A 22,561-nucleotide genomic window follows, 5' to 3' on the forward strand; every position below is an offset into this window, starting at 1 on the left:
GACACTTTGGAAAGCTGAGAACCAGTGATTTGAAAAAGCTCTTTGCTGGCAATTGGCCTCTGGCGATCTGATGCAGCTCCCGTATCTGTCACCAGAGGGCAGAGCTGATTGGCCCACATAGACTGTGCCCCGCAGTGGTGTGCCCCGCAGCGTGCCGCGTGTTTGTGTGTCCGGGCTCCCACCCGTCCCACACGATACCCTCCGGGTACATCCCAACATCCCCGACGAAAGATTCCGGCCGGCGGTGACATGGCGTTGACAGAGTCGGGGGCGAACGCGCTGCAAAACGCCATGAAATTGGCGAGAGCCGCGATCCAGTTAGACACGGAGAGCAGGCAGAAGGTAAGAAGGGTGGGAGGGAGGAAGACAAAAGGCGGGGGAAAGCTCAGGTGGAGCTTATTCCGGGGCCGGCAGGGGAGGTGAGGCCTAGTCACAGCCTCAGCGGGAGTGGATCCTCGGGCTAGAGTTCCTGTGCTGGCCGGGAGTGTGGGGGCACAGACTGCAGTAGCAACCCCGAGAGAAGGTCAAAGCTTTAATGTTTCTCCATCCTTTTAATATTAGATTGAAAGGATTCCGTGACATTTAAATTATCAACCTAACTGCACCAAAACTCTCAACTTTCCCTTATTTATATGGCGATGAATGTATATCTGGTATTTAGCTTTCTTTAAGAGTTTAATCTTGGACATATTACCTTTACTCCTGTGACAGCTCTTCTCCCACCCAGGGGAGTATCTGTATTGGATTGTAAAGAATCCCCTCATCTGTTGGCTGAGTTCAAATCTTTTTGTTCAGCTGACGGGGAGCTGTGAGCTTCCAGGGTCTGTGACCTTTAGGATCACAGCTTGAATCGTCAGGTGTTTCAGAATTATTACATTGCAGTCGGAGGCCATTAGACCCATCGTGCCAGCACTAGCTCTGTTATATCGTGTGCCAATCTCCTGCTTTTTCCACATAACTCTGCTCACTTATTATCCGAAAAAGTTCTCTCCCCCCCCCCCCCCCCCCCAATCCATTGTCACGTTTCCAGACAGTGCATTGTATTTCATACCCTCACAACTCGCTTCTGCCCTGTTACTGTCACGTCGCTTGACTTGTGGATGAGGTAACTGCACCTCCTCCACCATAACACTCAACATTGGCACCCTCAGCCCCCTACTGTACTCCCTGCACACCTACACCTGCGTTGTCATATTCAGAATGAATGCCATCTACAAGTTCACTGACGACACCACCATAATGAGCGTCTACTATTTTGACTATTTAATGCCAAACTATGTCTATTTTCACAGATACTTCTGTTTGAGTCCACTATAATCCTGTAAACTCTCCAGAATGTTGGGACTATGTCATTTATGGATTTTGTTATCTGCTAGATTATAAATTATGTAGAACTCCTAACCTTGAGTGTGTGAATCTGAAAACAGTGTAGATGTAAATATTTACCTGACACACAATACATTGATAAAACACCATGTAACAGTCATAAAAACAGCTTTGAAATACTGTAATTTGCAGCTTCAAAATAATGCCAAGAGTTGCATGGATCTACTGAAACAAATTCTGGACTAGCACTGTTTTCAGACAGTATATTTCCAGAGTGGAGATGTTACATCTACAGTATCTTTCTTTTATCATGATTAGTTGTAGCATGAGACACCATGGGCAACTAGACTGAAATATATAGATGTACTTAAGGTCCAGTGGTACACTTTTACATGCAGCTTTTATATGTCCGTTATAATCTCCTGTGTCCTTACTTATAACAGAAACTGCCTATGTCAATGTGTCATTCTGTTAAAGAATAAAACTATTCTCAAAAGCTTCAATAATTTTGCTGCCCATTCCATGAACATTACTAAAGTAAATGTTTCCAGATCACTGTACTTGGAACATTAAAATAGCTGTTCTCTCCACAGAAAATCTGACTTTTGAGCCAGAATTTTTAGGTCTTTCTTTTTAATCAGATTTGCACCATGTGAGGTGGTGCACTGTCATTGGTGGCATGCACTTCTAATGAGGGCAATTGCGTGCAGAGATCTTCAGGGTGGAGTGGATTGGAAGTCCAGCTGGATTTGCAGCCTGCCAAGCCAACAGGGGTAATTTCACTGCAAATGTGGACCAAATATGGTGCAGTTCAGTGGTTAGCACTGCTGCCTCCTAGTGCCAGAGACATGAATTCATTTGGGCAGCTGACTGTGTAGAGGTTGCATATTCTCCCTTTGTCTGTGTGGATTCCCTCCAGGCTCTCCAGTTTCCTCCTATAGTCCAAAGAATTGCAGGTTAGGTGGATTGGCTGTGGAAAGTTGCCCATAGTGTCCAGGATGTGCACTCTAGATGGAATAACCAGGGGACATACAGGGTTACTGGGATAGCATGGCGGGGTGGGCTGGGGTTGTGTGTGGGTCTGGGTGGGATGCTCTTTGGAGGGTTGGTGTGGACTCAATGGACCGAATGGCCTACTTCCACAACGTAGGGATTCTGTATAATGGAAAAGTTGGTATGAAATTCAGTGCAGATGCAAGAGTTCTAACATGAATTCATACATATGTCTTTAAATGCCAAAATAAAACCAGTTTGTGTTTTGCCAAAATTGACGACCAATTATCAACGTTTTTTATTAAGAAAAGTTATTATGTTGAGTTAGTCCACGATTAAATAATGCAGATAAAGTTAGTGGTCCAAGGTGAGATAAAAGAACCAATTTCATAGCAAGAGATAACTTGAAATTGTCGATTACGAATCTTTTGACACTGTTGATCAGAAATAGAGACAATCTCCTTCATGAATTCATGCGTTACTGAGCTGATTTTCAGCTGTTTCCAGGAATACTTACAAGCAGTGTGAAAATTCTAGAAAGCTTTGAACTTAAATTTAACTTCAACTTAAGTTAAACCAAATATTTAAATGGGAAAACTGGTGACAAATATAAAGAAATGAATGCGAAAATCTGCTTGTACTCAAACAGAAGATTATGTCATATTCATGACATAATTATTATTCAGAGTGATTTCAGGGTGAGATCAGGAAGAAGAGATCCCAACCAGGCTGAAACACACCCAGAGTGAGAAAATAATTCACTGAATTCGGTACAGAGGAGTAGAGGTGCTGTTTGGTTGCATTTTTTTTGGCTTATAGCTTGTAAGGTTTTTTAGCAGTATAAATCGAACAACAAGATTAGGGGCCCAGCACAGAAGAGTAGCATCACAGTTAAACAATAATTTCGTTGGTTGGTAATAGCTACCAAATTGATTATTGACACAGAAACTCAGAAGTTAGCGCTGCTGCCTGACAGTCACCTAAGGATGGATTCGCCCCTGGCACTGAGTGTTGATGTGGAGTTTGCACATTCTCCCTGTGTCTGCATGATTTTCCTTTTGGTGTGCTGGTTTCCTCCGACAGTCCAAAGATGTGCAGGTTAGCTGGATTGGCTGTGCTAAATTGCCCATAGTGTCTAGGGTAGGAAATGCAGGGAAAGGGTAGGAAGTGGGTCTGGGTATGATGCTGTTCGAAGGGTTAGTGTGAACTCAGTGGGCCGAATGTCATGTTTCCACACTGTAGGGATTCTAGTATTCTATTTATCCATTATGCGTTACTTTCAGAATAAAGGTCAATCAGGGACATTTTTCCAGACCAGAAGAACTAAGTCATTAAAATAGATGATTTGGTGTAGATGATTTAATGGAGCCACATATACTGTTCCCAAAACAAAATTTTTCACTTTACTTAAACAAACCTAAGTACAGTGAAAAGTTTTGTTTTGCACGCAGTACAGGCAGATCATGGCATACAAGGACATGGAGATTAAAGGGTGTTAGAAAAAGCGAGGCACATAAGGTTACAGCTGCACAGGACATGCATAAAACTAGATCAACCTAACAAGATCAACATTCTTTGAAGTTAGAGAGGTCCTTTCAGCAATCTAATAACAGCAGGGAAGAAGCTATTCTTGAACCTGCTGGTGCATGTGTTCAAGCTTCTGTATCTTTTCCAACAGAAGAGGTTGGAAGAGAGTATTCCAGGGGTGGGAGAGGTCTTTGATGATGTTGGCAGCCTTTCCGCAGCAACAAAAGTATAAATGGAATCCATAAATGGGAGGTTGGCTTCCATGATGGTATGTGCACACAACTTCTGTAGTTTCCTACAGCCCTAGGCAGAGCAGTTGCCCTATCAGGTCATTATACACCGGGATAGAATGCTTTCTGTGGTGTGTCTGTAAAAGTTTTTGAGGGCCCTTTTGCATATGCCAAATTTCCTCAGCCGTTTCAGGAAGAAGAGACATCATTGAGCCTTGTTAACCGTGGCATCTATGTGGGAGGTACAGCACAGATTGTTGGTTATGATATATATAATATAAAATTAATAAGAACCTCTCCACCTCAGCTCCATTGATGTAGTTAGGGGCATGTGGAGATGGTGCGCCGGACAGTGTGTTCTAACTGCAAGATGTGGGAGCTGGCAGACCCCATTGTGGTTCGTAATGACCATACCTGTAACAAGTGTTGGCTACTTGAAAAACTCAGACTCGGAATTGATGACTGGAGTCTGAGCTTCAAACACTGCAACACATCGGGGAAAGTGAGAGTTATCTAGATGTTGTGCTCAGAAGGCAGTCACACCCCTTACATTAATGACCTCGTTTGGTCAGTGGACAGGAGGGTGTGACCACAGACAAGGCAGGTAGAGGGATTTGAGAGGTGGTGCTGAAGGAGCCTCAGCCCCAGAGTTTGTCTAATAGGTTTGAGATTCTTGCTCCTTATGTTCTCTGTGGACAGGATCAAGAATCCCAAAGGCTACGTTGCCTACCTAGTCCCTCGGTTCAGGTTATCTCACCTGAGCTGCGGAGGAACTTGGAGTGGGAGTGGAAAAATTCAGTTGTTTGTGGTCCATGTGGCCACCAATGATATTGGTAGAAAGAATGAGATTCTGCTGAGAAAATGTGAGCAGCTAGGTGCTAAATTTAAAAAGCAGAACCCAAAAAGTAATAATCTCTGGATTACAACTTGAGCCACAAACAAATTGACACAGGATCAATAAGATTAAAGAAATGAATGTGTGATTTAAAGATTAATGTGGGAGAAATAGGTATGAATTTGTGGGACGTTGGCACCAGTACAAGGGAAGGAGGGAACTGTTTCAATGGGACGGGCTCCAACTGAATCATGCTGGGACTAGAGTCCTTGCAAATTACATAACTCGGGCTATTAATAGGGCTTTAAACTAAATAATGAGCGGGTGGGTTTAGTTGAATGGAAAATTATGGAAATGGTTAAGTGTCGTGGGGGGAAGGTCTCAGTGGAGGTTCAAGTTTCCAGAATAAGTAGTAGGACAGAAGAGTATGGAAAGGATCAGGAACTACAATATGAGAGAATCCACCCCGCAGTTTGAGAGGGGAGGGGGAAAAGCTGGAACCAGATGTAATAGTATTATGATTGAGTAAAAGTAACTACAAAGACAGGAAGGAAGAGCTGGCCAGAGTTGATCGGAGGGGGAATTTAGCAGAAAAGACAGTACAGCAGGAATTTTTGGGGAGAATTTGGGAGGAACAGCAGAAATTCATCCCAAGGAAGAACAAACATGCTAAGGCGTGGAAGAGGCAATGATGACAACAACAGAAGTCAGGGACAGCATAAAAGCAAAAGAAAAGGCGTACAATGTGTGAAGATTAGAGGGAAGCCAGAGGATTGAGAAGACTTTAAAAACCAGCCAAGGACACCTGAAAAAGCAATAAGCAGGGAGAAAAAGAAATAATGAGAGTAAGCTGGCAGGTAATATGAAAGAAGAATGCAAAAGATTTTTTAGGTATCGAAAAATTACAAGAGAGGCAAGAGTGGATATTGGATCGTTGGACAATGAGGCTGAAGAAGTAGTAACCGTGGAATCCTAAAAGTGCAGATAGAGACCGTTGGTCTATTGATTCTGCACTGATTCTCCAAAAGAGCATATGACCCCTTATTTACCATGACTAATCCACCTAGCCAGTTTAGGTTAGGGCTAGGCCATTAAAGGGCCAGCCATATAAGGAGTGGCTGAGAATTCGGGGTCTGAGAATTGGAGGGAAATCCAATTAAAGCTTAAAGAATTCTGAGAGGCCTGGATAGAGTGGACATGGAGAAGATGTTTCCATGAGCTGGAGATGTTAGCATCAGAGTGAAGGGGCACCACTTTAGAGCTGAGATGAGGAGGGATTTCCTCAGCTAGATGGTGGTGAATTTGTTTAACTCATCACCATCGGTGGGTCCCTGGAACACGTTACCAGAGGAGGTGGTAGATGCAGACACGTTAGTGTCTTTTAAGATGTATCTGGACAGGTACATGGATGGACAGGGAGCAAAGGGATTCAGACCCTTAGAAAATAGATGACAGGTTTAGACAGATCGGTGCAGGCTTGGACGGCCGAAGGGCCTGTTCCTGTGCTGTAATTTTCTTTGTTCTTAGTTCTTTGTACCACACAAGGCTGTGGAGGCCGAGTCATTGTGTGTATTAGAGACAAAGATAAATAACTTCTTGATTGGTTAGTGGATCAAGGTTTATGGGAGAAGGCGGGAGAATGGGATTGAGCAACATATCAGCCATAATTGAATAGTGGAGCAGACTTGATGGGCTGCATGGTCTAATTCTATTCTTATTTCTTATGGTATACATACCAAAATAAATGATCATTTTAAACCAGTATATCTGAGATAACCTGCTGAATTCTACGCTCGACCATGCAAATCAACTGGGCTATTCAATTTGTGAGTTTTATTTAGATCCTGTTAATTTGCCTCATGTAAGTCAGCATAGTACTAGTGCAAGTTAATTTGGCAAAGCTTCTCTTTGAGTGTCTTCACCAGCTACGTGAATTGTACTGAAACAAGTATTTTAAAATCATTGCTTCGTGGTTCACTTTCTTTTGTTATTAACAGGAAGCTTATTGCGAATACCTGAAGAGCATAAACTTTATTTCACAAGCTTTATTAGAAGATGCCCAATCGAAAGGTAATGGTGCTTGTCAGATTTGCAAGTTACACTCTTTTCTTTACGATTTTTTTTTAATGTTGTTTCCTTCCAGTTAGGGGTTGCATCAAGTGTTGATCTTTGTAAATAGAAAATACTCAAATAATCCAAATGCTAAGGTATTTAAATTAATCATTTGTGCAGATGAGATGGAGCTGGTAACACCTGAAATGCAAAAGATGCTGAAATTGGCTGATCAGTGCTTAGAAAGAATTAAGACCACTGCTGCCAGACTTGGTGAGTACTATATTTTACATTCCATGGATAATTATTTCTCTTAAAGGAACAAAATAACTTCATTGCCATGCATCATAAAACTGCAAATTGTATCAACATAGTTATTTTAACATAGAAAAACATCCCAAAGCTCTTCTGAAGTACTAAAAACATAAACATCAAGACAGAGATCAACAGGGTGATCAAATAAATGCCTGCTAGAATAGAGGGATTTCAAGGAGATTCTTACTGGAGTTTGGAGCACAGAAGAGAGTGCATATTTTTGGAAAGGATTTGCAGAATGTTGGACCCTCAGTCCCACAAAGCACAGCCACTGATGGTAGCCAATGATAGAGTGAAAAGGAACCTACAAGAAAATAAAGTTTGTTGGAAATGTTTGTAGGGCTGGAACAAGTCATAAAGATAGCTTGTGGTAAGACCATTAAAGACAGGGAAGAAAATTTATAATTTGGAGTAATTGAGGCCTAGGAGTCAGTATTAATCAGTGACAGTAAAGGTGAGCGGGTCTTACTGTGGGATGAAATAGTGTGTCAGTTGATTGATCAGATGGTGGAAGATGTGTGGGAGCATTGGAATTCTTGAGTCTGGAAGTGGCAAAGGCATGGCTGAGAGTTTCAATCCTCGGGGCTAAGGCAGGGATTAGTGTTATTAGAGGGGGAAGTAGGTAGTCTTTGTGACTGAGCAGCATAAAAGAAGTTGCCAGCCTTCAATTTTGCTAACTTAATTTAGAATTGTGCAAGTTACAGAAAAGTTATTGTGCCAAGAAACAAACTATATATTGTCTTCTGTTTTACCGAAATTAAGATTATTAAAAAGACAGTAGGTGCCAATTTGCTATTGCTGCCCGTACAAGCTTTTCAAACACAGAACCACTACTAAAAATTGCAAGTGTTCACTTAATAGTGTAAATAAAAGTCAGTTTTAAAAACAAACAATAAAGCACTGATTTTAAGACTGTGTTCCAAAATCTTTTTAAACATTTATTTCGATAAAGATTTGGGTGATGTTATAGTTCAAGTGCAGAGGAAGAATTTGAAAAGGAAGATATTTAAAAGACATTTGTACAGGTACATGAATAGGAATGATTTAGAGGCATATGGGCCAAACATGGGCAAATGGGACTAGTTCAGTTTAGAAAACACGGTCAGCATGGATGAGTTGGGCTAAATGGCTTATTTCACTGCTATACGACTCTGATATTCTGGGCTTTTCTCCTCATACCTTTAAGTCATGTTCACAGCAAAAGATTCCATTTGCAGAGCAAGTTTCCTGTGAACCAAAGCCCCTTGTCTTTATATACTCCTGAAATGACTTGATCACCAAATGGCCTTTAAATACAGTGTATTGCACCAGAGAACGTGCGGGATATCCACAACATTAATCTTTCTGTCCAAAGCTGGTACATGCTACAGAAGTAGCCCAAAATGTTCACTTGAAGCACATAGATAAATTTAGCAGTGAGGTTATGAACAGACATGTTTTAAAAAAACAAACAATCAGAAAGTAGAATAATGGATCTGTATGCTTTATGCTTTGTTTCACAGCAAAGAAGGTGCTGTAAATCTGAAACAAAAACAAAGTGTTGGAGAAATTCAGGTCTGGCAGCATCTCCAGAGAGAGAGAAACAAAGCTAATGTTTCAAAGGCTCACTGAAACATTAATACGTTTTTTTCTGTCTGCTCATGTGACCAGATCTGCTGAGTTTCTCCAGAGCTTTCTGTTATTGTTTCAAATGTTTTGTGATGTTTTCATTTAGCCTGTGATAAAATCTCTGAGGGATGTTATGTCAATGACAATTCCATTGATTGCTGTTAATGTTCTCGTGTGCTGCAGGCCATTCACAGCAGTTAGCTGAATATCGTGGAATTGAGTTTGCTTCATGTAAGGGCACAATTCATCTGTCATGCAGTCAAAGCAGATCAGGTCCAGTCCTCACATACATTTCAATGATTTTTAACAGTGTGGAATCTGAGTTTCTCTTGGAAGAAAATTCTTTGAATCATTCAGTTATTTAGAATATGAAGAAAGCCACAGTGATAAAGCATTTTTCCCAACTACCAGAAATTTTAAAGCACTTCACAATCAAGAACTTTTTTAAAGGGGCTAGTCATTTTATGGAAATATGGCAGTCAATTTGTACTCAGCAAGCTCCCACAAACATGGGATGGGATCTTTTATATCTACCTGAGAGGGTAGGTGAGGTCTTCATTTAAGATCTCATCCAAGACACCTCCAGTGATTGTGCACTCCCTCAGTAATGCACTGGAGTATCATACTTGATTTTCATGCTCAAGTCCTGAACTTCGTCAGTCATGTGCCTGCAAGCTTACATACCCACTGGCAATTAAATCCCTTTCAGTATCTGGTTGAGGTGAACTGAAGTCATCATGTAAAATACCTATTATTTAAAGGACCAATAGTCAATTTACCAGCAAAAATCAAGTTTTTTTCATCCAGACTCACTTATAGCTAAGAAAAGCACGCGTGTGTTCTCTGGGATTGATGAACTGCAGATTCACTTGTTTCAATGTTATATAGATAAACATACAAACTTCTTATTGCCTAATGCAGCATCAAAGTTTGACCTCCAGTTCAGTTTAAATGCTGCAATATGATTTGTTGTTTTTCACATTTAGTGCATTGGCACAATGAAACTTTTCCTCTAGTCATGCAGTGCACACAGTCTGTGTTGATGCTTCAAAAGCTTGTTGATGTTGCGTTAATTTTGACATGATTTTTCTATGTGATGGAAAGTAAATTAAGACCATACGTAAAATAATTTCATGCATTCTTATTATCAGTGAGTGGCAATTTGGTTAAAAGATTTTCTTTGATTTTGCATGCAAGAGAAAAATGTCCCCTACAGTGCTTTATTGAAGTTCTTCGTTGCTGTTTGCCCTATGTCTCATAGGTAAAATGGAAAATAAGCCTGCAACAAGCCAAGACATCAAACCTTCATATACACCATGTCATCGTAGAGTTGCCTCTGATGGAGGAGGAAATACTACATTTTTAGCTCCTGAAGGCTTAAAAAAAATGCAGACTGCAGAAATGCCGATAACCAAAAGGTTAGAGTGAGTAAGTAGAAACACACATTCTTAAGAGAGGGTTTTGACACCCAGACAGAAGCAGCTCAGAGCCAGAAGCTCTGAGGGATGTTTGTGGGAGATGACTTGAAAGACTGCTCTTAAGTACTCAACATGCAGGTACTCTAGATTCCGTAGCTTAAATACCCTTTGAGTATCGTTCCTGCTGGCATGTTATTCTGTGGATGATATTCATATTTAGATTGAAAGTGAAGGATATTATTTGGACACAGATTAATAGTGCTTTAAGATCACTTTCAACTATTTTGTCATAAAATCTAATGCTTCACCTAATGCATGGCAGTGAGATAGTCCTTCATCTTATGATTCAGGAGGGGAATTATTGTTGACTGTTTCTTCTCTGCCTTCAGACCTTTAGGGTAGTAAAATGTTATAGCTTCATCATGAAACTATCTAAATGCGAACCATGCTACAGTCATCAGGGATCTGTCCAATACACTTAAAGCCAGCTCACAACTGAGTGCCCTGTTTGTGTTAGCTCAAATGAAAATCACCCAACTACCAGGATCAAGTTAATGTTGTAACCAGGAATCCAGTCTTTGGATTTACTACAAAAATCCTCAGTCCTCACAACTTCATGGCACTATTGTTTCATAAAAGAACAAACTCTGAAACAAACAAAAACAGAAACTGCTGGTAAAACTCTGCAGGTCTGGCAGCTTCTCTGGAGAGAAAACAAAGTTGACATTTTGAATCCAGTGATCCGTCTTCAGAATTAGAAACAGCTAGGAAAAGATGGTCTCTCCGCCAATGACAAGCAGGGCGGTGCAGTGATGAGAAAAAGGAGTAAGCAGTTGGGAGAAGGATCCCAGAGAAAGCGGGTGGTTGGGGAGGAAGGTAGACAAAGGGAATATTGATAGATAACCAGGGAAGAAGGGAAGCAAACTGGAGAAATAATACAGCAGGCCAGGCAGCATCAGAGGAGCAGGAAAGCTTGGCGTTTCGGGTTGGGACCCTTCTTTAGAAATGGGGGAGGGGAAGGGGATTCTGAAATAAATAGGGAGACGGGGAGGTGGATAGAAGATGGATAAAGGAGAAGATAGGGTGAGAGGAGACAGGCAGGTCAAAGAGGCAGGGTTAGAGCCAGTGAAGGTGAATGTAGGTGGGGAGTTAGGGAGGATAGGTCAGTCCAGGGACGATGGACAGGTCACGGGGGTGCGGAATGAGGTTAGTGGGTAGGCGATGGGGTTGGGGCTTGAGGTGGGAGGAATGGTTAGTGAGGCGGGAACTAGCTGGGCTGGTTTTGGCATGTGGTTGGAGGAGGGGAGATTATGAAGCTTGTGGAATCCACATTGATAGCCTTGAGCTGCAGAGTTCCCAAGCAAAATATGAGATGCTGTTCCTGCATCTTTCGGGTGGCTGGTTTGAAATGGTTCATGACCAGGAAGTGTAGTTGTTTGTTGCACCTACGCTCAGTTCGCAACAAACAACTACACCTCCCAGTCGTGAACCATTTCAATCCCCCCCAACTCCCCAGACGGCATATCCATCCTGAGCCTCCTGCATTGCCACAATGACGCCACCTAAAAGATACAGGAACAACATCTCATATTTTGCTTGGGAACTCTGCAGCCCAAGGCTATCAATGTGGATTCCACAAGCTTCAAAATCTCCCCTCCCCCAACCACATGCCAAAACCAGCCCAGCTAGTCCCCGCCTCCCTTACCATTCCTCCCAACTCAAGCCCCATCCCCATCCCCTACCCACTAACCTCATCCCACCTCCCTGGACTGACCTATCCCCCCTAACTCCCGACCTACATTCACCTTCACTGGCTCTAACCCCGCCTCTTTGACCTGTCTGTCACCTCTCACCCTATCTTTTTCTTCATCCATCTTTTCTCCACCTCCCCCGTCTCCCTATTTATTTCAGAATCCCCTTCCCCTCCCCCATTTCTGAAAAAGGGTCCCGACCCGAAACGTCAAGCTTTCCTGTTCCTCTGATACTGCTTGGCCTGTTGTGTTCATCCAGCTTCACACTGTGTTATCTCAGATTCTCCAGCATTGGCATTTCTACTATCTCTTGGAGAAATAATACTTCAGCTTCCGCTTAAGGGCTTACAGTGTCAAGGACTCAACATTAGTGTTTAACAATTTTACAGCAAGAGCACCTACTTCCATGTCTGTTAGTCATCTCCACACACCCCAGTTCTTGTCATGACATAGGCTGCTGTCAGCACAGCCAAACCATTTTCAACTATTGTACTCAGAGCCCCCTTCATTACCAAACTACCTACTTTCCTCCTACTCTCATCAATCCCTTGATCTGCCTACCTTTTTTTCTATCTTGCCCTGGGTTCCCTCTACACCTATCCATGCTCTTCTTCACCCACCCCCACCCTGCCAGAAACAGCAATTTCTGTTTTTTTTGTCTGTTTTGGGACTGTTGTTTGCCAGCTTCAAGTATGAGAAACCTAAATGATTGAAGATACATGTTTATGGGGTCTGGAAAAGCTTAAGATAGTTAAAGAAATACACTGAGTTTCTGACTACTTTTCAGTTTCCTATAAATTTCCTAGCATTTGAATTTTTCCTACAGAACTTGTTGGGAATTCCCTTCCACTTATAACTAAATGTACGCAATGTATGGGAGATGGTGACAAAGAATTTTAAAAAAGAACTTGTATGAAAGTGATCACGTGAAAATCAACCCATGATTTTGTTTTGTTTTAAAATGAATTTTTATATACCCCTGAAAAATTCACTATGTATTTTTCAAAATTAATGTCCAAAAATTCTGAACCAAGATACAATCTCTATAATCACGTCAAAAACCTCAATCTGTCTTTTATTTAATTGTGACATCCCCCTTCTTTCCTCCACTTTCCCTACTTGTCAGTAGAGTCAGGAAGATGTAGATTGATTTTGATTTTTGGCTGGAGGGACAAATTAAAGAACAACGACAAACATCTCATGTGAAACAGGATGCAAGGCCCGACATCAGATCAGACTTAGAAAAGACCTAAGTTTCATGTCCTTGATTGTCGTTCTCTGCCATCTTGGCGAGGAGAGACTCAGCCCTTGCCAAAATGGATTCAGTAAAATGTCCTTGCATCAAGTTCTGGGAGCCTCCAGTTGTGCAGCCTGTTCCTTCTGATCTGGCTCCCAAGCAGCATTGAAATCACTGGCCAAGCTGGCATTATGTCTTCCTGTCCTGGGGACTGGGGGAGGCTCTTTAATAAAACAGGCAGACAATGAGTATTTGGTGTGTGAGCATTGCTTCCCCAATTATCTGTGGGTTCCTTTGAGAATCATGTTAGGTGTGCCAAATGAATGTGTTTTGATTGAAAGTAAGCCCTACAAAAACAGTACCCCTAGAGAAATTGCCTCAAAAAATTGACCTTTACCTTAATATATGCAGTAAAACTTGGAAAAATTGCAGTTTTAAACAAATCAGGTTATTTTTTGAGACCAAGTATGTGCTGAAAATGCTTAAAAATCTGCTATAGCCGTATCTGATGTAGACAGAATGGCAGATTCTGAAAGGATGACAAGTGTCTGATCGATGTTGATATAGTTATGAGCAGGTGAACAGTTGTCCATACTTGAAGCTCAATTGTTTGAAGAATTCAGCCCTGTCCAAACATAGTATATATTTTTGTTTTAATTGTGCCCACCTGGGTTTAAACAGTTTTTGTTAATTTAAGTCTAGCAGAATAAAGTTTTTTTTAAGATGTCAGATATTAAAATTTCTACCTTGTGTGTTAGTTGCATTAAATTACCTGCTTTGTTTTCAGTTACCTGAAAATATATTGCTTTATAATGAAAACAGAAGGTTTGCAAAGTATTTTTGTCTTCTCCTGCTAAGAATTGAAAGGCTGCTTCATTGTTTTACTTATTTGCGACACTTTAGAGAACTTACTCCATTGGAAGAAGCATCAAGACAGAACCAGAAATTAAAGGCTGCTTATGAGGCACGGATGGCACGGCTGCATCCTAATCAGGGCATGCAGAAAACTTCACTGGTGAGTGGAATTGCGTACAGAAGATTCAAAAAGTATAAAAAGCTTCAAGTTTGCTACAATGTGTATTGGTTGAAATGGATCTCTAGGGATTGCTGTTTTCAGAAACTTACAGCTTTGACTTTTGTGGTGCCTCTTACTGCATCATTTTTCTTCGTCTATTCATTGCTCTGGTAAAACATTGATGTAGCCTCAATAAATCTGGCCTTGGTGATTTTAGAAAAGTCTTAAATAGGATATACCAATAAAATAAGACGCTTGTCCTAGTAAAATTAAATGTTTTGATTTAAGTGCAGTTTTTCCCACCAGCGCAATGGTACCAAAATGTTAACTAAATTGCGTGGTCCAGCAGGTTGAAAAATATTGTTGCTTCGAAGACGGTTTTCATCTTGATTATAGGTAGCATTTCCCATGGTTTGTTTGCCTTTCAAAGCACCCTATGATTAAGTGGAGAGAAAAAAGGTTAAAATATAAACTGCATGTCACATGCTGAAACATGTAGTTTGTTCAGTATCATTTTATTTCAGCTTGTTTCTGTGTAGTGATAAGGTGAGATCAATGGATGAAAAGGGTGCCAATCTGCATTTCCTTTTCCCCTGTCAACTCATCACTGGTCTTGATCCAAGCAAGTTTTGAATTTGAGAGTTTATGGTATTTAGTTTAAAAGATGAATAATAGACTTAAACTTGCATGAATTTCAAACATTTCCTTTAAGTAAATAACATGCAGTAGTAGAGGTACCTACAATCTATTATCATTTCCCCTAAATTTGACTATTTGTACCAGGAAGAATTGACTGAAAACTCTTAAGTAGAACCATGAGTCATTCTAACAATGGCGCGTTTTTGTGATGTCATTAACGCTGTGGTCTGTGCTTAATATTTAACATTTATGTATATTTGCCTCATGTCAATTGTGCTGGAAAGGAGACTATCACTAAGCTCTAATCTTTTTACAAGTTATAAACAAAACATAAATGATTGTTCACTATGTACCTGTGAAATCATGGAAGAAACATGAGGAATCTGCACAGCCCATTGTGATTACACCAGTTCTTATCCACAGCAACTCAAAACTAACCACCATCTACCTTTGCTTCAATCAGTTCATACGCAGAGTAGTCCATGCTCTAAAAGTTCACAACTCCCACCTTGTGTAACTCAGTAACGTTAATCTTTTTGAAGTATCCATTTCTACTTAAAGTCAACAATACTGGTTCACTTACTTGACTTTCATGAATTTATTCAACTTCCAGTGACACCTTAATTTAATTATGGTGCTTATACGATCTAGTCTTAAATTAAGAGACCAGAATTTAAATTCTGCTTTTAGTATTGTGTTGAAAATTGCTACTTAGACTTGTTTGCTATATTGAAATTCAAAAAAAAATGAATTTAAAAGTATTTGATTTTCTTAAAACATCTGATTTGAAGCACGCACTTTCAACTGTTTTTCATGTGAAGTGTTGGTTGTACAATGTAAAAGGCAACAGGTTAACCAATTATTTGCAACAAGAAAAATTAAAAATAATTTCAGAACTATTAAAACCTCATGGCTTGCATACATATCGTGTGCTTTCAGCTTTTTTAAATGCTGTTATTTTTGAAATCTAAAGTTTAATTCATTTTAAACGTTTGATAACCCATGTGTTTGGCTATTCACAGTGGAAGACGTGAGTAGTATGCCAACAATTAGGGAGAGCCAGGGGGCAGAGTTGAGTATGATAGACATTACAAAAGAGAAGGTGCTAGAAAAACTAAAAGGTCTAAAAATTGATAAATCTCCTGGCCCCGATGGGCTACATCGTAGAGTTCTGAGGGAGGTGACTGAGGAAATAGCAGAGGCTTTGGTTGTGATCTTTCAAAAGTCACTGCAGTCAGGGAAAATTCCAGATGATTGGAAAATTGCTGTTGTAACCCCCTTGTTTAAGAAAGGATCAAGGCAAAAGATGGAAAATTATAGGCTGATTAGCCTAACCTCGGTAGTTGGTAAAATTCTTGAATCCATTGTCAAGGATGAGATTTCTAAATTCCTGGAAGTGCAGGGTCAGATTAGAACAAGTCAGCATGGATTTAGTAAGGGGAGGTCATGCCTGACAAACCTGTTAGAATTCTTTGAAGAGGTAACAAGTATGTTAGACCAGGGAAACCCAGTAGATGTTATCTATCTAGACTTCCAAAAGGCCTTTGATATGGTGCCTCACGGGAGACTGCTGAGCAAGGTGAGGGCCCATGGTGTTCGAGGTGAGCTACTGGCTTGGATTCAGGATTGGCTGTCTAACAGAAGGCAGAGAGTTGGGATAAGAGGCTCTTTTTCGGAGACGAGTGGTGTCCCGCAGGGTTCAGTGTTGGGGCCACAGCTGTTCACCTTGTATATTAATGATCTGGATGAAGGGACCGGGGGCATTCTGGCGAAGTTTGCCGATGATACGAAGATAGGTGGACAGGCAGGTAGTACTGAGGAGGTGGGGAAGCTGCAGAAAGATTTAGACAGTTTAGGAGAGTGGTCCAGGAAATGGCTGATGAAATTCAATGTGAGTAAATGTGAGATTTTGCACTTTGGAAAAAAGAATACAAGCATGGACTATTTTCTAAATGGTGAGAAAATTCGTAAAGCAGAAGTGCAAAAGGATCTGGGACTGTTGGTCCAGCATTTTCTAAAGGTTAACTTGCCGGTAGAGTCCGTGATTAAGAAAGCGAATGTAATGTTGTCGTTTATCTCAAGATGGTTGGAATATAAAAGCAGCGATGTGCTTCTGAGACTTTATAAAGCTCTAGTTAGGCCCCATTTAGAATACTGTGTCCAATTTTGGGCCCCACACCTCAGGAAGGACATACTAGCCCTGGAGTGTGTCCAGCGGAGATTCACACGGATGATCCCTGGAATGGTAGGTTTAACGTATGATGAACAGCTAAGTATCCTGGGATTGTACTCATTAGAGTTTAGAAGGTTGAGGGGAGATCTAATAGAAACTTACAAGATAATGTATGGTTTAGAAGGGGTGGACACTGGGAAGTTGTTTCCGTTAGGCGTGGAGACTAGGATTCGTGGGCGCAGCCTTAAAATTAGAGGGGGTAAATTTAAAATTGAAATGAGATGACATTTCTTCAGCCAGAGAGTGATGGGCTTGTGGAATTCATTGCCACGGAGTGCAGTGGAGACCAGGACGTTGGATGTCTTGAAGGCATCCATCGACAAATTCTTGATTTCAGAAGGAATCAAGGGCTACGGGGAGAGTGCAGGGAAGTGGAGTTGAAATGCCCATCAGCCATGATTTAAATGGCGGAGTGGATTTGATGGGTTGAATGGCCTTACTTCCATTCCTATGTGTTATGGTCTTATTGAGCTAATTTACTAATGTTTTAGTTAATAAGGTCATTATTTTACTCAACACTGTCAGATCTTTAGGAACTTTTCAGTTACCTACTAACATCTGATTATAACAATGTATTGACTTCATTTACTCCCAACCAATTAAAAATTCTGAGTATTTTTAAAAGAATTAGAGAACAGCACTCTGTTGATTGAGTGGTATCTTGTTACAATGCTACAATTCCAGTTAACAATTAGTACCTATAACCTGACTTTAGCTTGGTTTATTATGTGTGTTAAATGTTTGTTTTTTGCTCTAGAGGAGGTTAAAAGCTGGTACAGTTACGTTAACTTATGAAGATGACTGCAGTGTGCTTTTAAGCCTATTTTCTTACTAATTATCAATAATTGAAACGTCTTTTTCCAACTTATATTATGTTAATTTATATCACTTAACAGTTTGGTGTACATTTTGCCATTTGAAGCCTTATTTCAATATATATTGTTATTAGTTGCTTGGTTTGAAAAAAAAATATAAACAATATTTATTACAATTGGCCATAAGCAATTGGAGCTAACAGAATGGAAAATTGAAAGTTAAGTCATTCAACATTTGAAAGCCTTCCAATGTTCACTTTGAAATCAGCAGTGAGACAGTTGTGAAAGGATATTTGTTGCTTTCTCAGTGGCAGTGGTGGAGGGGGGGAGGAAAAAGGAAAAGCTGAGTAAACAATTTAGAGACTAAGATTGAAATTTTACAATTGGGTTCTTGTACTTTACAATTTCTTTTAAGTTATATGTGGTTAGCATTCTCTATATCTCACAGACATACTGCCACTAAAAAAAAGTTTCCTGTTAGGGTTCTTTGATGTTGACTATTGACCCTTTCTTCTATTCTTTGGCATATGGAGAATGTCTGCACTCTATAGTTGTTGAGTTCATTCCTGCAGCGTACAAGTGTTTAGTTGCAAGCAATCATTTCTGCAGGACATTAAAGAAGCTGGAGGTTTTTAAATTAATTCACAGAATATGGGTTTAACAGCTAGGTCAACAGTTATTGCTCGTCTCTATTTGTCCTTGAGAAGCTGACAACAAATGGTCGTCTTGAACCACAAAAGCCTTTAGAAAAAAAATACTGAGTGCTGTTAGATGGGGAGTTACAACAGTCATTCAATTTTTTTTTAGCTGCGATATGCTCAAGGATGTCCTTGGGTTTTGAAAAGTGTGATGTAAATGAAGGTTCTTTCTTAATTTCTGCTCATCTTTCAACATTGTTACAATGCACGATCCCAAGTTTCAAAAGCTTTTCAGCATTGTTAGCCGAAAGGATCCTAATTGTAAACCCATAGAGGATACCTTAGTATAGAAAATTGTACTTTTTTTGCATTTTTGCCCAATTTCATCTCCTTAGTTGAATGGTCCATTAACACAGGCAATTTCTTTTCCCCATTTCTTTCCAATAACTAACTAAACATTTCCAATTTATTCTGATCTGATGGATAATGATTTTCAAAACTAATATTGGTAGGTGAGAGGTAAAAGTAATGGAATACCTTTCCAAAATCCAATGAATTTGGACTGAATTAATTTGCATCTTTCAAAATGTTCACATTTATCTTGGAGTTGGATTTGCACAACACTGAACCCCAAAGCTAGCATTCAATAAGGGGTAGAAAAGTAAATGGTGATACATTATTTTTTGTGAACTAGCACATTAGTTTGCACTACTGGAAAAAAAATTTCCTTCCTGTAACTGGTTTTCAAGTGAATCATGTAATCAAACTGCCATGTAACTAAGCACAGTGAACCCAGTCAGATAAAAGTGCAACTATCACCCTCACAGATAAAATTACATTTTACTTACAACTTTTGTTAAAATATCTATCTCTGAAACAAAGCATAAACATTTTTGCATTGACTTTTCTTGTCAAAATGTGTTTTCATTTTCAGACATTGTCTCTTCAGCGACAGATGATGGAGAACTTGATCATAGCACAGGCAAGACAGGCAGCTGTATCCTTTTATTATAGTGACGTTCTTCAGTGCAAACAGCTACTGAAGAAATTTAGGATTGGTCACGTTTCATTTTGAATGTTGCCACAGTGTTTATAAATGATAGCTGTGGTTCAGTGGGATAATTCTTAGAATTTCTTGTTCACTATAAATACAGCAGCACTTGCATTCCCATGAGCGGTTCACTTCACATCTTTATCCTAAATTCAATTCATCAGGCTAAATAAAACAATATTAACCTGCATTTGAATTACAAGGAGTACAAAATACTTGTACTTTGTGTGATATACATGATTTTGAAGTAATTACCCTTGGCAAGCTTTGCTGAGATGCTAGCAGTTGTTTCATCTTGCATTAAGAAACTGGTAGAAAATAAAAATTGCTTAGTCCAGTGAAATATTATAATCACTTTTCTTTGTGTATTTATTCATTTTCTATCTGAGTAGGATAGTCCTTTGTTGTTTCAATAATTGCCTACCCAGCACCAACCTTAGTAATGATTTTTGATTCCATCTTGCACCATTGTCTCTGCTCCAAAACTCCTTCCATTTAAACAATGGAAAGGGCAAAGCCATTGTCTTTAACCCTTGCCACACTTCCCTTCATCCTGTGCAACTATGGGCATTGTTATTACTTGATTTTAACTATTAACTACTTCAGTGTTTTGTTTGATCCTAAACTGAACTTCTAACCTAGTTTCTCCATCTTACAAATATTATCCACTCAGTGTTCTGAAGAAGAGTCATTCCATACTCAAAATATTAACTGTTTTCATAGATGCTGCCAGTCTTGCTGAGTTTCTCCAGTATTCTGTGTTTGTTCGCTTTCATCCACGTAACATCAGTCAACTAGACGCCATTTTGTTCGGTGCATTGGACACTCCTGGCTGACCTCTTATTCTAACCAATCATAGACCTTTGCTCACCTAAAACTCTGCCTGTATCCTAAGACCATACCAAGTCTTTCTTGTCTGACATCCCTCTGCTCAAGAGCTTGCAATTGGTCTGGTATTCAAAATTCTCATCCTCATATTCAATCTATGTCATTTTTTTTCCCAACTCTGTCTCTGCACCCTGCCTGCAGCAGCCTCAGCAATTATGTCAAGTTGGTAAGATTAGTCACTTCATTTTTTTTCAAACATAGAAGTCTCACACAGCACTTGCATTGCTTAGTAACTAGTCCCTTTTATTGAATGCAGCAATGTGCAGACATTAGCTTTCTTTTCATTTAGAGAGATTGACCCTGCTTTGGAAAGGGTCAAACAGTTGATTTAGGACTTATGATAAAGAACCTGATTAGATGCGTTGACTCTTCCCCACACCTTTTTCAACACTCCTACCTTTCAAAATAAAGTGGAGTAATGTTTACCGGCTTGAACAGTTAACTCTGGGAGTTGAAGGTTATTTGTGTTTTTTCAGTTGAAAGGAAAGTGATAATAGTGTATTTTTAAAGTGATAACTTATTCCTTTACTTTCTGCGTAACTTTAAATATGCTCGGAACCATGTTACTTGAGAGTTACATCAATTGAGCAAATATCCATAACAGTGTAACATACAGCTGCAAAGAAAGATGGAAGAACGAAGACTGAGACTTCAGGAAGAAGCCAACAGGTGATAAAGTCTTAAAGCGCGCCACACAACTGGGCATCTAATATGTCAGAGGTCTTCTGACACAGCGGCTAATGCCCTGCCTCTGAGCCGAACGTTTGGGGTTCAACTCCCACTCCAACACTGGATGGCCATGGAAGATGTGTTCATAACCTGGTCAACCAGGTTGATTAATCAAACAGTGAATCCTTCCAAAAATCTACGGTACATGGCCAGAGCATGACAATTGACGGTCAATCATGCGTGTTAGAGTAATGCCCATTAAACTATAGACTCTGGCAACAGGTGAGCATCTGTGTCAGGAAACTTAGCAAAAAAGAGATGTAGACACATGTTGCATCTGCTTCATATGCCGCTGAGAATGGGAGGGGAATGAAATAAGAATTGGTAACTACACTCCTTGTCTTGTTTATTTTAAAGAATATTTTCTTATCTAGAAAATGGATTTACATATTATCAAAATTCTGTTGGCAAGAAAACATGAATGGAGACTAGATAAACAAATTTTAACTCGTGGCAACTCCATATGAAAAGTCTCTGTATGCAGATAAGATTTTTATTATTCGGCCATGTTTGAGTGAAGTTCCTGGAGAAATGAACAGCTAACAGGTGGTTGAATGAAGATTATGGTTCAATGAAGATTATGGTTCAATGCACTGCTTTCTGGGCTTAAGGTTGTCAGCAGCAATCTAATCTGTGGACAGTAATAACCTTGCAGTTGAGGAAAGGGCTGGAGATCCTAAGGAAACAGCTTGCCCATGTTCTTCCACGTCCCACAAAATAACTACCTTCTTAATTTTCCTTGGAGGGCTTATTTGCATCCCAAAGGCTCTGTTGAGTGTATGGCTGTGGTAAGCACACACAAGGATTAAAATTCCATTAAAATCCCATGTACATTACCTGTTGGACATAAGGAAGTATTGGAGATTACTGAAAAGTGCTTATGGTTTGAGGTAAATTTTCAGTGCATTACTGGTATTAACAGCTGCTCCTATCTCTGCAACTTGGTTCTCCCACCCCAAACCTATTTCCCACTGCTACGCTTCCCCATCAAACCAGGTCTCCTCGCGCTGTCGGTTCTGCGAAGACTCTGCTACATTTTGCTATCTCCTCCACTTTGATCAGCATTTTGCCTGCAATTACTCCTTTAGCACTGTCTGATCATTGACTTTATTTGAAACGAGACCCCAAACTGCTCCTGATGGTGACAGGATTGCTCCATCCACCATCTCATCAAAAGTTGTTCAAAATGAAAAATGACCAGAGATTATGTGAATTTATGTTTTGACCAATTCAGTGTGATCCCATTCCTTTTCTTCCATTC

The 22,561-nt window shown here is 40.1% G+C and overlaps 1 protein-coding gene across 3 annotated transcripts in view; it reads left to right on the forward strand.

Annotated features, from left to right (window-relative positions):
* Nucleotides 1-202: 202 nt before the first annotated feature.
* Nucleotides 203-22,561, forward strand: part of vps9d1 (VPS9 domain containing 1) — a 151,458-nt gene continuing 129,099 nt past the window's right edge. For all 3 annotated transcript variants that reach the window (XR_009446807.1, XM_048546935.2, XM_048546936.2), the window contains exons 1-7: nt 203-342; nt 6,909-6,981; nt 7,144-7,236; nt 10,148-10,304; nt 14,196-14,307; nt 19,567-19,629; nt 21,188-21,240. Coding sequence is in view for 2 of the 3 variants with exons in the window: in XM_048546935.2 (XP_048402892.1) it covers nt 250-342; nt 6,909-6,981; nt 7,144-7,236; nt 10,148-10,304; nt 14,196-14,307; nt 19,567-19,629; nt 21,188-21,240 (644 nt within the window). In the remaining variant the exon portion in view is untranslated. The remainder of the gene's footprint in view (nt 343-6,908; nt 6,982-7,143; nt 7,237-10,147; nt 10,305-14,195; nt 14,308-19,566; nt 19,630-21,187; nt 21,241-22,561) is intronic.

Source organism: Stegostoma tigrinum, chromosome 16, assembly GCF_030684315.1.
Source record: "Stegostoma tigrinum isolate sSteTig4 chromosome 16, sSteTig4.hap1, whole genome shotgun sequence".
Taxonomy (NCBI): domain Eukaryota; kingdom Metazoa; phylum Chordata; class Chondrichthyes; order Orectolobiformes; family Stegostomatidae; genus Stegostoma; species Stegostoma tigrinum.